The sequence below is a fragment of the Pseudopipra pipra genome, chromosome 8, assembly GCF_036250125.1.
Source record: "Pseudopipra pipra isolate bDixPip1 chromosome 8, bDixPip1.hap1, whole genome shotgun sequence".
Classification (NCBI taxonomy): domain Eukaryota; kingdom Metazoa; phylum Chordata; class Aves; order Passeriformes; family Pipridae; genus Pseudopipra; species Pseudopipra pipra.
In genome coordinates this window covers 868,922-883,958 of record NC_087556.1, presented here as the reverse complement: position 1 = coordinate 883,958, position 15,037 = coordinate 868,922, and the positions used below count along the sequence as shown (strand labels likewise).

General features: G+C 44.6%; 1 protein-coding gene across 1 annotated transcript in view; it reads left to right on the top strand.

The window, feature by feature from the left end:
• The window catches only part of PTEN (phosphatase and tensin homolog), a 47,141-nt gene that overhangs the window by 9,424 nt on the left and 22,680 nt on the right, over nt 1–15,037 (top strand). Inside the window, exons 2-4 of the mRNA XM_064662166.1 lie at nt 5,615–5,699; nt 10,026–10,070; nt 14,549–14,592. Coding sequence (XP_064518236.1) covers nt 5,615–5,699; nt 10,026–10,070; nt 14,549–14,592 — 174 coding nt within the window. The remainder of the gene's footprint in view (nt 1–5,614; nt 5,700–10,025; nt 10,071–14,548; nt 14,593–15,037) is intronic.

The window sequence follows — 15,037 nt, the reverse complement described above, 5'->3', positions numbered from 1 at the left end:
TCAGGCTGTCAAGCTGTTGAACAGCAAGAACAGTGTGAGGGTTTTTTTTTTTAATCCTTGCTGTTGGTAGATGGACTCGTTTAAGCTGGACTTAAAGGGCTGGAGGTCACTGCTTCATGGCTGGCAGAGCATTGGGAGAAAGGGGCTCGTTGTTTTGTTGGCAGGGGGCTGGTTCAGGTTGTGCAGTAAGGTTTTAGCTCCAGAGCATGATTTGAGCAGTGCCATCAGTCACAGCTTCAGGAACACTCAGCTTGTTTTAAATTTCCTTCCTAAAGGAAGAGGAAGTCTAATGCCTGGTAGGTCTTCTGAAGCCTTTGGTTCAGAGTGATAGGATGGCTTGGATTGGAAGGGACCTTAAAGATCATCCAGTCCCACCCCTTGCCATGGGCAGGACACCTTCCACTAGCCCAGGTTGCTCCAACCTGGCCTTGGACACTTCCAGGGATCCAGGGGCAGCCACAGCTTCTCTGGGCAACCTGTGCCAGGGCCTCCCCACCCTCCCAGGGAACAATTCCTTCCCAATATCCCATCTATCCCTGCCCTCTGGCAGTGGGAAGCCATTCCCCCTTGTCCTGCCACTCCAGGCCCTTGTAAACAGTAAATATTTATAAGACTGTAAAGGGCTCTGAGTTTTAAAGTTGTTTTTTATTTGCATTTTGATGTAAAATCTGTCCTCAGTGTTGGGTTTGGAAAGTAAAGCTCTGTGTAAATTCTGAAGCTCTGCATGCTCTGGCCTGCTTATAAAATAGGAGATGAGGTCATTTGCTCTTTGTTTTCCCTTTAAAGCCACCATAATGAGTGGAGTGAGGATCCTATATTTGAAATATAACACTTCATAAAATTACTCAGAAATTCTAATGCCGTTGTAGTTCACTAATTGAGAATGTTGATCATTGCAAGAAAGGCTGCAGCTGTCTGTTCTTGTGGCTGTTTAAGAATTAAGAATTGGTAAATATTTCGGTATGTTTTTTTGGCCACCTTCCATTATTAGGCAAAAGGCTGAATTTGTGAGCAGAATCAGTTACAGGACCAACATGAGTAATTTACTTTTATATCTCCATGTATGTGAAGTTGCAAGTGTATACTGCATATTCTTTAATTTGATCTTGGCATAGTGTGAATATATAGACAGCTATTTTTGAAAGTGATTATAACTGCTGATTTGCATAATGATCCAGGATTTTTCTCATAGCAACTGCAAAGACTGTCATCTTCAGCAATGTGGGAATGATTTCAGGCTTTAAGGAGCACTGTTTTGTTAAATCTCTGAGCAGCATTAGAGCAGAGGCATCTCTGAAGTGGCACATGGATTATTTACTTTGGTCTGGTTTCAATGTCGACACTTTCTCATTGTGGATGATTTAGCAAATCATTGGATGTTTTGATTTTAAGGTTCCTTGGGCACACCACAGTGTCTTGGTTCCTGCAAAAGCTGCAGTTGGGTAGTTAGTGAGAGGTAAGAACTTGAGCAGAGGATGGTGTTTTGGGATTTTGTTGTTGGACTCTGTGTTAGAGTCCAGCCTCTAAATTCCAGGGGAAACGTGTGTCTTAGGAAAGACCTACTTTGGCAAACTGTGGCAGGGTTTATTTTATGCTGTTTAAGAAAGCCCAGTTCAAAATTTGGTAGTTACAGCTCTCTGGTTGACTTTGTTTTGTGTGTGTTGAACTGCCTCAGTCAAGGCCTGAGGCTTTTTCCGTTTTTGTTTGCCTGCCCTAAAACAAAAAAAAGCTTGGAATTGACAATGAATTTGTTGCAGGTTTTAAATGATCAGTTCTTCCAGATTTCTAAAATTAGCAGTATCATTACCAATTTCATGATGACTCAGAGTTCTCCCTTTGAATGGAAGCCCAGCTTCCAGGCTCCTGTGTAAGAAATCTCCTCTTGGTAGGGAATATCTTAATTTCAGCTTTGGGAATCAATGTTAAATGAAGTGAGGTGTGAAAAGGAGTGTCTGTGAACTGTTGAGCGTGGCTGGTGATAGAACTCCATGAAGATGATGTTCCCTGATGCTCCTAGAACTGCTCTGTGCAGTGATCACGGGCTGTCCCTGTCCCCGAAGAGGGGTTTTATTCCCCAGCATGGGGATAAAAACATGCAGGAATATCCCCTCCACTTGAGGCAAATCTTAGGGTGGAAGAACTTTGGTTTCATGGCAGCTTTTCCAATTAAATGTTGAATCTTCTCTTTCTGCTCAGAGATGTAGATCATGTGTGCAAACAGCAGCACCACTTCCACCATGTTCTTCCATCTTATGGTGCTCCTTAAGGCCAAAGGCTTTTCTTCAGTTGCTTGAACCAACAAAAGAGCTTCAAAGCCACATGTCAAGGCTGCCAGAGCTCCAGGAGCGTTTGGGCAACGCTTCCAGGGCCAGGGTGGGATTGTTGGGGTGTCTGTGCAGGGCCAGGAGTCCCTCACACTCCTTGTGAGTCCCTTCCAGCTCAGGATATTCCGTCTTGAGCACATATTGAAAAGACATAAAGTTATCTTGCCCAGCAGTAGGAATGCATTTGTCATGGCTGTTCCTTGCTTTCCTTGGGAGCAGAGGAAGCCTGGTGCCATGAAAGGGTGTCACTGGCTGGCAGGGCCGTGTCCTTTAGCACACAGGGGTGAGTCAGCAGTGGCGTGTGAACTGCATTCCTGCCTAATACTTTGAGATAATCACTGAGGTACTTCAGGACGATTATATTTAGGTGGTGGAGAGAGATTGCCTCGCCTGTTTTTTAAAAAAAACAACCCAATCATATTTTTCTAAAATAACCCCCCCTCCTCAGTGGGCTCACTGTTGGATGTGTGGTTTTGAGAAGCCCCTGAGTTCTTGTGCTCTCAGGTTGCCAAGCCCCAGAGCACACAAAATGCTTTTAGTGAATCAGCATCACAGACTCACAGAATAGCTGGGGTTGGAAGGCACCTCTGGAGATCATCCAGTCCAACCCCCTGCCCAGGCAGGGACTCCCAGAGCAGGTGACACAGGAACATGTCCAGGTGGGTTTGGAATGTCTCCAGAGAGGAGACTCCACAGCTTCCCTGGGCAGCTGTTCCAGTACTCTGCCACTCTTCATGGAAAGGTCTTCTTCATGTCGAGGTGGCCTCAGTAAATAGATCTTATATTTTCCCCCACCCTGCCCCTTTTGAAGTATTTTTCCATTTTTTGTTCTTTACTGGGATATCGTGGAACACCTTTTGCAATACCCACTCTGCACTTAAAAAATAATTGTGATGATCCTGGTATAGTTTAAGAGACCTTAAAGCTCATCCAGTCCCACCCCCTGCCATGGGCAGGGACACCTCCCACTAGCCCAGGTTGCTCCAAGCCCTGTCCAGCCTGGCCTTGGACACTTCCAGGGATAGGGCATGGCTAAGCTTAAGCATTCCTAGTGATTCCTAGTGGTGATCAGTCAAAGGTTGGATGATCTCAGAGGTCTTTTCCAGCCTAATTGATTCTGTGATTTAATTCTGCCCCTCTTTAAAAGCAGAAATGGCTGTGAGCTGTGCATGTGCCCTTGAGCCTGGGAGGGGAGAGGGGTCACAGGAGAGGCAGGATCCAGGCGGGAATTGCGCTTTCCAAAAGCCGGAGCCCGCCCCGGTTATTTTGGAACTTTTTATCTCCCTCTGCCTGCATGTTTTGAAGCTTTGGTGTTTGGACAAGTCTGGGAACCTGCTGACTGGAAAGGCTGCTGTTGAGATGTTCTCTTCCCTTTGCTTGGGGTGTCTGCTTCGCTTCCATCTTGCACCAGCTGGGAATCCTGGAAAGTGTCTCATGGCTCAGCCTCTGGGAGAGGAAAAACATCTGAGCATAAACCACAGGCTGCAATGCCTGAAAAAACCCTGGAGTAAAGCTCACAAACCGAAATCTGAGCAAGTTGCAGCGTAATTTGGTGAAGTTTGGGCATCTGTCTCACGGGTGATACTCAGCTGAAACTGGAGTTTGATGTGGTGTGTCAAAATGAATTGATTTTACCCCTGGTTTTTTTATTTTACCCTGGCAGGAGTGCTTGTGTTGCACAAAGAAGTGCTGGGGAAAGCAGCCTAATATATTGGATTATTTTGCTGTGGTAATTTATGTGGCCCTGCTGCTCAGGGTGGGACCCAAAAGGAGGTGCTTTGCAGGAGAAATGCTGGGAGCAGGGAGAAATCAGGTTGAAATCAAGGAGGGAGTGATGTGTGTAGCTGAAAGCCAGATAATTCATTGTTAGCATAATATAGAACCAGTTTCTTCTTCTTATAGCAAGGAGGAACTGATAAAATAGTGAAGGTACTGCTAATTATATAGCACCTTTTCTTAATTAAGGAGGTGTGAACTGCTTGAGGAGTAAAATACCATCAGAGTGGTGTTCAAAGTTTGTTATTTGAAGTTATCACAAGCTCTGTAATTTAAGCAATTTAATGTTTAGGGTTTTTTTTTCCTCCAGTGTAAGTGTTTTTTAGGGTTTGAGCAAGTACAGAATAAACTGGAAACCAGCCACAAGCCCCTTTCAGCGTCTGTATTTAAGGCAGCTACAAATATTTATTTCATTTACTCAAAAGCTTTCCTATTTTTCTCATTGTCTGCACAAATCATCTGTTGAATGGCCCGAGCAGACCAATGTCTATTAATACTTGGATTACAACACAGTAAATGCTAATTCTTTTTTTTTTTTCTGAGAGTACAAAACATTATTTCCGTGTATTCAGCTCTTAATGTTTTTCTGGAGTCTTGCAGTTAACGGTGTAAATGCAGAACTTGGTCTGTACTGCTCTGCTGTGAGGGCTTGAGCTTGTGGGAATTCTGCAAGGGTGGAGTAAAGGAGTTTGTGTCCTACTTCAGGCTTTGCTTTGTGGACAACTAACTGGAATTTTAATATCTTGGAAGCTGCTGCAGTGTCTTCCATCCTGATGTTCCTGCCCTTTGCAGCTTTGGGATATTTTGACCATAAAAATGCTTCTTGAAAGGGTGGGATAATTTAGGTTAAAAGGGCCCTCTGGAAACCACCTCCTTCAGCCCCCTTGTTTAAAGCAGGGCCAACTTCAAACATATCATGCTTTGTTCTTGCTCCTTCTAAAATTAGTTTGAGGAGGAGTATGTTAATGCAGCAGGGTATGGGCTGTTGGAGCTGCTGCTTTCATTTCTGGTTTGATTTGCAGTGAAGCTCCTTCACTACATTATCATTTCTAATAACGTTTGAAACTTGGGAGTGCTTTCTTTATTGGAGTTATGTTAAAAAAAAAATAAAAATCCATGTATCATTTCACCACCAGAAAAATAAATACCAGTAATTCTCTAGCAATTTGCTGTGAATTCTTTAGAGATGTAAACTTAGAGTTTTCTTGTTTGCCCTTTTTCCTTAGCACTGATTTGTTTGGGCTAAGAGGTCCTTTGCCTAAATTCTTTTATCCCAGGTTGCTTTTGGCAAGTGAATTGCAGGTAGTTCAGAATAAGAGATGAGGATATTTTTTCAGTTGGGTTTTTTTGATAAACAAGATACATAATCCTTTTCACATTCCCATCTGTTGTGTGGAGTCGGTTGGAGTTGTTGCTTTGACTTGGATACAGTAAAACATTGGATTAATGTCCATTTAATGCTACTGCAGACATTTCACTTGCTTTACAAATATTTCCTTAACTTGCATATCCAGATATTTATCCAAACATAATTGCTATGGGCTTTCCTGCAGAGAGGCTTGAAGGAGTGTACAGGAACAACATTGATGATGTAGTAAGGTAAGGCTTTGTTTTTTCTTTTCCTTAACTTATGAAGCTGGAATATTCTTTTCTGTACTTATCTGTGTTCTGCTAAGGAAAGGATGTGTGTTCTGACTGGTAGAAATGGCAAGGTTTTTGCATCTTGTCGATGTTGCCTTATTAGTTTTCCTGGAAAATGTTGGAAACAAAGAAAATGGTCAGGCTGCTCCTGTGGGTTGATCTCAAATGCACGTAATCTGCTTTTTTTAAGGTGAAAATTCACTTCAGTGAGTTGTGTTGGAGTAAAAAGGAGGTTCTTTGCTTTTAGCAAGACATGGGTCCATCACATTTCAGGATATGTTTGCCCTTACCCTTTCTTCAGTCATTAATAAAGTACTTCATAAGTTAATTTTGAGTCAAAGTACTAAATGTAGGTGACTTTGTCTAAAGGCCTTTACTTTGGGTTGTATTCAGTAATCATGGATGAGAAGAAAAATCAGCTAAAATTCATTATTGCTGCTAAAAACCCCTCCAGGTTGTCGTTTTTATCATCAAATAAAGTCATTTGCTGTGAATTGCTGGCTGCAGCTGCAGGAGGGGTGCTGAGTGTTTTGGGAGCATCCTTGTAATTCTTTAGTCATCAGCACCCAACCTGGAGAGTGCAGTGTGAGAGGCTGCATTAAAAACTAAATACTTGGGAGAAGCTGCCAAAAGTCTGTGTGTTTGGGATCCTAGGCTGTGGTTTTTTGAAGCCATGTGTGATGCTCTAGAGATCATTTGAGGCCAGGAGCTCAGTAGCTCCAGGAGAGACATGATGTTTGGGTTGGGGGTAGGGCAGGAGGGTTTGCAGTGCAGTCAGAAGGAGGGGTGTCCGGGCAGGAAGGTGCTGCTCCCAGGTTTGAGAGTTTCTCCTGATTGTGCAAAGGGTTTGTCGCTCCCACACAACATCCTTGGCTCTGAACTGGAGAGACATGGATTTGCTGGATGGACCACTGGGTGGGTGAAGGATTGGCTGGGTGGCTGCACACACAGAGCTGTGGTTGAGGGCTCAGTGTCCACATGGAGAGCAGTGAGGAATGGGCTGATCCCACAGCGTGGGCAGCAGGGGAGGGGAGGGGGGGATTCTGCCCCTCTGCTCCATTCTGACGGGACCCCACCTGGAATGCCGTGCACAGTTCTGGTGCCCCCAACACACAAAGGACTTGGAGCAAGTCTGGAGGAGGCCACAAAGTTGCTGAGGGGGCTGGAGCACCTCCCCTGTAGAGACAGGCTGGGAGAGCTGGGATTGTTCAGCCTGGAGAGGAGAAGGTTGTGTGGAGACCTCACAGCACCTTCCAGGGTCTGAAGGGGCTGTTCATCAGGAACTGGAGTGACAGGACAAGGGGGAGTGGGTTCAGATTGACACAGGGCAGGGTTAGATGGGATGTTGAGATGAAATTCTTGGCTATGAGGGTGGGGAGGCCCTGGCACAGGTTGTCCAGAGAAGCTGTGGCTGCCCCTGGATCCCTGGAAGTGTCCAAGGCCAGGTTGGACGGGGCTTGGAGCAACCTTGGATAGTGGAAGGTGTCCTGCCCTGCAGGGGGTGGAACTGGATGCTCTTTAAAGTCTCTTCCAAATCAAACCATTCTGGACTTCCATAATCATGGACAGTCAGAATTAGCTCTGCTTGGTTTCACAGGTGACTGTTTGCATCCAGTTTAACCAAGAGCTGAGTTGAGAGCAAGTTGAGCTCCTCAGTTCCCACACTGGGAGGAGTCGTAGCCCTCACCTGGGCAGCAGTGGTCCTGAGGCAGTGGCTTCCCTGCACAGCTGCAGTGAGCTGGGCTCAGGGGGTTGGTTTTGCATGTCCAGCTGTCGTGACAAAGCTCCCCATCCACAGACAGCACTGAGAACATCAGAGACCAGACCTGACCAGGCTTGCGGAAGCCACTGCGTTCTCTGAGGCAACAGGGAGGTGTCGTCACTTATCCAGAGCTGGTCGTGTCAGGGAGGTCCAGTAGCAAGCTGGAAATACTCATGCAGAGTGTGTGTGTGTGTGTGTGTGTGTCTCTGCTGGGATTGTTAACAGAGGTTGGAGTTGTGTTCTATGATCATACGGTTGCACACAAGAAAAGTTTTCCCAGAGAGATTGTGGGCTCCCCATCCCTGGAAGTGTCCAAGGCCAGGTTGGTCAGAGCTTGGAGCAACCTGGGCTAGTGAAAGGTGTCCCTGCCTATGGCAGGGAGGTGGAACTGGGTGGTCTTAAGGTCCTTCCCCACCCATAAAACTCAGCCTCTGTAGCCAGCTTTCACTGCCAGCAGTCAGAGCCACGTTTTCGTGGAGCTGGTGGGGGCTTTGCATCTGCTGAGTGAAATATCTGTTCCCTGAGGGGCCCCATCTTTGGGAACTGTGGGATAGGGGCAAAGGCTGCATTTAAAATAAATCCTAGAATGGTTTGGCTGGGAAGGGACCTTAAAGCTCATCTTGTTCCAACCCCCTGCCATGGGCAGGGACACCTTCCACTAGCCCAGGTTGCTCCAAGCCCCGTCCAACCTGGCCTTGGACACTGCCAGGGATGGGGAGTCCAAAAAAACCTCTCTGGACAGCTCATGCCAGGCCCTCACCACCCTCACAAGGAAGAATTTTCTCCTAATATCTGACATGGGAATAATCCAAATAAATAACAATAGGCAGCAGCCTTTGAAGGCCCTCTTTTATTCCCAGCATTGATTTCAGTTGCTTCTGGATGAAGGGAAATACATTTTATTGAGTACATAGGTATGTGTAAAATAGACTTTTGAAAGAGAATGCCTATCTAATTATTAAGCTGTCCATAAACACTCTGATCAAAAGGAGCAGTGATCACCTAAAAGCATAATCAACCAAATTAAGATATGGAGAGATGTAAATTAAGTGGCTGTAGGGAACTGGATGCTGAGGTGTGATATGTTTGTTGCCTCCTATTTTTAAACAAGAATAAAATGTGATCATGCAGCGTTTTCCACGTTGCACTCCTCATCTGCTCCGGTCATTTTTTATTGTGGAATTATTTTTCCAAGAGCTTTTTATGAGAAATTCAACGTTCTTGAGCCCTGGAGCAATTGGCATCGAGCCAGGATCCACCAGTGGGCTTTTTCTGACTATCCTGACAAATTCCAGGCTAATACTGCGTGAGAAGTACGACCTGGACCGCTGGCAGTGTCACTTGGAGAGGTTTTGGATGGAATTTTGTCCTTAGAAAAATGACTTCTCCTCCTCCCTGTGGATATTACTGGCAGAAGCAGAGTCAGCTCTCCTCGCTCTGGGGTGTGTGTGAACCGAGCAGGAATATCTCCCAAAAACAGCTCTCCTTGTCCATCCACCATCTTCCTTGGGCTCTCCAAGCCTGCCAGGGGAACCAGCAGGAGTCCTGGGATACGTTTTCCTGGTGAAATTGGAATCTCCCCCTCGCTGTGGCGTGAGGAGCGCTCACATCTGTTCCTGTTTTAACGCCCGGCTGTAACCACGGACTTCTTCTGGGTTCTTCTGGAATATTATGACTGATAACCAGAGCTTGTTTTTGCTTGAGCTTTCCAGGATTTTAGCAGCTAGTGTTTCTTTTCAATTCGAACAGCATGTTCTGTCATGGCTAATTAAATTCCTCCTGGCTGATGTGCAGATACACACTGTTGATGATGTTAAGTGTAAACATTTGTATGTTATTCCTTCTTGCACATTGCCAGGTGACACATCATATATAATCACGGCAATTTTGATGAATCATGTTTGCAGTTTGGCTTGCCGAGGCTTGTATGGGAAGTTTTTTTTTTGGTTTTTGGTTTTTTTTTGTTCCAAAGTGAGCTTGGAAATGAAAGGAGTGTGAAAAAGTGATCTCCCTCCTTCCTTTCAGAACCCACAATATCACCGGGGACAGACTTTGGTGGCAAATAATGGCCATTTAAAAGGGGATTAAAAGGAACGGCTCAGGCTGCAGTTGGAACACAAAAGTTACTTTAACTGCTCTTTTTCGTCGTGGCACTAAAAATATTTTGCATAGATGATGAAATGGGAAGTGTTTACAGATCCCTGGTGCGATCAGTGCTTTCTGCTTTTCAAAATAACCAACCCTTCCTCAGCTTAACACAACGATCTGCAGCTATTTCAGGGGTTAGAAAACCAGTCCATACAGTAAATATTTCGATTGCAGGCCAGATCTTGGTTTTCTGAGTTGCAGTAATCATTTTATCCATGTTGCTGGATTATTTGGATGAGTGAGGCTTTGGGGCACTGCAGGGAATGCAGAGCTGCACATGCTGGGTGGTGCTTTGAGGATGCTGCAAATTAAGGTCAACATTATTGCAATGTATATTAATACACGTTTTGTTTTTTCTTTCCTTCCTATTTAAGGTTTTTGGATTCAAAGCATAAAAACCATTACAAGATATACAATCTGTAAGTATGCTCTTAGAGATGCATTTTCCCAAAATAATGACTTCTAAAAATAGCTTTGGGGGGGGGAGTGCAAATGGCTTCTTGTTGCTGTCCCGAAGCGGAGCCGGGGATGTTTTGCACATTTCTTAAAACAATTAAGGCTGATTGAGAGCACTGGTACTTCATTTAGAGGAGCTGAGTGAGGTTAAATGAAATGCTGGGGTGTATTCACATTACTTGAACGCTTTTAAATGACTTGGCACCCAGCCCATCTGGAGCTTGTACCATGTGATTAAAAAGTGAAAAGTAATTCACAGCAGGCTTTCTGTTCGTGTATTAATGTCCAATTGCCAAATGAATATTTTCCTGGGGTTTTTTTTCTCTGGTTTTGGGTTGGTTGTTTTTTTTTTAATCCAGCTACATTGGTACCGTGGCTCTGTTTGCTTCCTCACTCCTCTTGTCTGTCCCTATTTATTACTTTAAAAAAAGCTGTTGGAGCGATGGGTGATGGTTTCTCACTTCTCTAAGTGCAATGTTTTTCCTCTGAAAATTTAGTTATGCAGAAAGCTGTTATTGTTGCTGTTCCCTGATCAGATTTATATGTTAGCTTAGGCTAATTTCATTTGTATAAATGATTTGGTGATGTCAGCTGCCGTTGAAAAGTAGGTCGTGGTTTTCCTACCCCTCATCTTTTTCCTAGAAATCTTAGTTGAAGATTGATTCTCTGAAGTGCTACAGTTTTATTTTTATTTTTTTTAATGAATATGTTTCCAAATATCTGCAATTAATGGAAAAAATTACTGCAGTCTGGAAATCCAGGCAATGCATGACACTGTAATCTGTCAGTCATTAAAAAATAAGAATTTAAAAACGAGGATTTAAATCTGCCTCTAAGTTAGCTGAAGGATTATGCATCAAGCAGCTCTGTTTCGTGATGTTGGGGAGAAGTGACAGTAGAAACTGAGAAACTGTATTCTGATTTTGAAGTTTTCTGGAGGGTAGGATGGGACAGAAGATATATGGACATATAGTCAGTGGCTATCTTTCGTACAGTTTAGGAGCAAAATTGTATTTTTCAGCTTAGAAGCCCTCCAGAATGTTATCCTGTGAATAAATGGATACAATTTCTGGGAGGAGGTTGCTGTGTGTAAACCAGGCTTGGTCAGAAAGTAGGATTTTAGTAAGCCTGATGTGCATCTTAGCAAGGCGCTCCTCGGGGAGGTGGTGCCTGAAAAGTTTCCACTTGGTCTGCCAGCAACCTCATTTTACTTAAAAAAAAAAAAAAGTGAAAAAGGGCAAACCCCAGTCCCCCAGCCCTACACAGGAACAGCTTTAAAGTTTGTAAGTGAGAAGAGCTGTGATGAGACAAATGCATTTGACATTTACGTTGCTGGGCCGTGTGTTTTCAGCTGTGAAAAGGACTTGTCCAGGTGTGCCAGAGGCTTTTGTTTGCAAGTTCTTCGTGTAAAAATGGATTTCCCTCTTGCTGACCTTGAAAACAAATAAAGCTTCCTAAAATTACTCACCCTCAGATGAAAACTTTTGGAGGGTAAAACATCCTGTTAAAGTGTTGAGGGGGTTTTTTTCTTCCCCAAGGCGTGGGTCAGTTGCAAATGAAGATTTAAGTGATTTACTTGGAAAGTGGAGCTTTTAAACTGTGCATCCACGTGTGGAGAGGCCAGATTATCTCTTGGATCCTTTTGCAGGCAAGGTTTATACACATAAAATGCCACCAGGTGACTTGCTGCAGTGTTTGGTCAGGAGATGGGAAGGAATTGCATCCATCAGGTCTTCCAGAGAACTTCATCTCTTCAGATGGAGCTGTAAATAATCACCTATTGTCTGTGTTTCAAAGGAGGAGGTGGGAGCTCAGAGGAGCTACGTGATTATAGTCAGAATTATTTCAAACTGTCACGGGGTTTGAGTTCCCTTAAGGTGGCTGTTCTATGAAGTTGGATTTAAAAGGATTTAGAGGTTTTTCTGAAATTATATCAGTTATGCTGCATCCTCACATCTTGGCTTTTTAACTGCTTGAGCAGGTTCATTTTGCTCCTTGTTTGTGTGGGTTCTCTCCTGTGTTCCTTTAACCCTTTGCTTTCTCAGTATTCTTCTTTATTTATATTCATCCCCTTTCAGTTCACGTGCTGCCAGATCGTTACCTCCCCTTCTGGAATCCTCTCCATCTCCTCCAGGGTATTTCCTACAGGCAGATGGTTGAAGGAAGGAGCTGTGATGAACAATGTGGATTTTATGTGCATGTTTGTTGCTCTGGGGCAGAGGAGGCCTGAAGTCCTGTTGGCAGTGGGATCATGATTGATCAGGAAGGTGCCTGGCAGCCCTTTGGTGCTTTAAACTCCCTTTAATCCTAGGGAGGGTTATAAGACCTGTGCCAACCCTCTCCTTACCCCCAAAATGCAAAGAAATATTCAGGTTTCATCTGGAGACCTGACTGTTACAGGTGTTTAAAAAAAAAAAACAAACCAAAATGCTTTTGAAGTATTAAGCCCCTCCAGCACCCTCCAAAGTGTGTGTTGGTGGGATCTCTGCTGCAAATACACGGGATTTTGGTGCAGCTGTGCCTGGATCTCTGCTTCAGTTGTGTTCAGCTCCCAAAAGAGGGCACAGAGAGGACCATGGCTGTGTTCTGTGCTCAGTTTCTATCCTTGGTATCAGCAAAACTATTTCTTATCCCTCATGGTATTTGACTTGATACTCTCTCAAACTTCAAATTTTGAAGGCTGCCCGTATGCAGATTAATTTTTTTGTGTGTGTTTTGAAGACTTTCATCTCTTCCTACCCGTTTGAACTGGGTGTTTCTTTAAAAGGAAGCAGGAAACCTTCTTGGATAAGATGCTTTGTGTTAACTGCTTTGCTTCCTAGCAGGCTCTGCTTCCAAAGTGCAGGTGCTGAATGGTGACTCCATCCTGGGGGAACATCCTGCATCCAACCTTTCTTCTGCAAGGGTTGAGTGCAGATAATGTTTTTGGGAGTCCCACCTACCTTCACCTGTGTCGGGTCACTTCTGACCCGGGGAAAGTGTCAGCAATGTGGTGGGAGCTGTAAAAGCTGCCAGAGTTCTCCCTAGGTGAGGGTAGAGTCAAGAAGGCTCTGGAATGCTGAGAGAGGGAAGCACTGAGAGCACGTGTAACCCCAGCAGAGCTGCCTCTGTCTGGTGTGTGTCTCGTGGACAAAGCTCAGAGCAGCTCTGTGGGGCTCCAGTTACAGTCACAAGTAGGAGCCCAAAAGTTTACGTGTCTGAAAGTGTCAAGTCAGCTCCATATGGCTCCAAAGGCTGCAGTCATAACAGACCTGGGGAGGAGAGATGAGTTCATCCCAGTCCTGAAACTGCTGTGGGAATTGGAGTCCTGGGAAGAGCAGAGGTTGCAGTCAAAGCAGAAGATCTACGTGTGCTTCATCTGCTGAAATGACTCCTGGCTGTTGTGTTTCAACCTGGGGTCCTGTTAGTTAATAGATTTACAGGATGGTTTGGGTTGGAAGTGACCTCAAATCTCTCCTCATTGCACCTCCTGCCATGGACAGGGACACCTCCCACTAGCCCAGGTTGCTCCAAGCCCGGTCCAACCTGGCCTTGGCAGGATTTGAGTCAGGATTGTTCTTTTCCTTTCTGAACTGAACTTTCACTCCTGTCATTTGGCCTCAGAGAGCAGCTCCAAGGAACATTGCAAGGGCAGCCACTCTTGCCTTCTCTCCCTTTATCCCAACATCTGATCTGGTTGTTCCCTTAGCATGTGCCATTTGGGCTGGTTTAGAGCCCAGCTGCTGGAGTTCTGTCTGATCCCTGGTGTTTGTCACCCTGCAGGACAGCCCCAGGGTGGGTCACTGCTCTTGCTTCAGTGGGTCTCTTTGAGTGGTGAGAGGCACTGATGCAACTCCCAAGTCTTCAGAAATGTGCCATTTTCCTGTGTCTGGGGGGGAGAAACTGGCTGACTGGCATTTTAAGTTCACTTAAATTCAAGAAGCAATGCCAAGTGTGGTCTCTGTGAGAATATTTGGTGGAGCTTTCAGTTGTCTGTGGTGGTCCTGAAATGGCCTCGTGATCCCCATCACTCCTCTGTTGCTGTAGAGGCATCTTGATGTGTGTTTTGAGTTCAGGATCAGTTGGATGAAGGTCACAGCTGTCTGCTCTTCATGTGTTTGGGAGCATAAAGCTGCTGGAGTGGCTGGAGCTGTTAATACCACAGGTTAAAAAGTAATTATATATTGCATTACTTGGGTGAATTGTGTCACGTTGGTTAAACATACCAATGGACTACAGTTAGCAGAGGGTAAGTTTTGCCTTTCAGTAAAATAACTTGATATTTTAGTGAGCAGTTTTCTATATCTGCAGCAAAGCAGTTTTTCTGTGTGTAACCTCTAGCTATAGTTTTAAATCCTAAAGGTGGTGGGCGCACAGGATCTTCCCAGCTGTGTGTTCCAAGGTGTGACAGATGTTGGGAGTGTCTCAGAGACTTGAACTCTTGTCTGTTTTTCTTTTTCAGATGTGCTGAAAGACATTATGACACCGCCAAATTTAACTGCAGAGGTATGTTTTTACTGTTTGATATGTGTCCTCTTTAAACTTCAGTGAATGAAGGGCTAAAGGAGGAGCTGATGAACAGTCATGTAGGAGATCTGGGCACCAGGAATGATGTCAGATTGCTTTGAGTCATTGGAAAAACTTGCTGTGTTCTTGGTGCTTTCAAAAAATGTTCCTGACAGTTAAAGATCAGGACCTAATAAGAAATGTACTGTTGCAAAAATCTTTGCAGGAGGGGTTGTAGAGAAGTTTCAGTTCAGTTCAGCGAGCAAACTTACTGTACAGTTTACACGTGAAGCTTTGGAGGAGTCTGGTTCTTAGGAAGCATAAAAGTGGAGAACACTTAAGCCACCGTCACTGTTGGTATAAAGCAGCTTTTTGAAGATCTGACATAACCTTCAGGGGCTTAAAAAAAAAATGAATTCCCGTGTGGTGCCTCTTAGAGATGAGC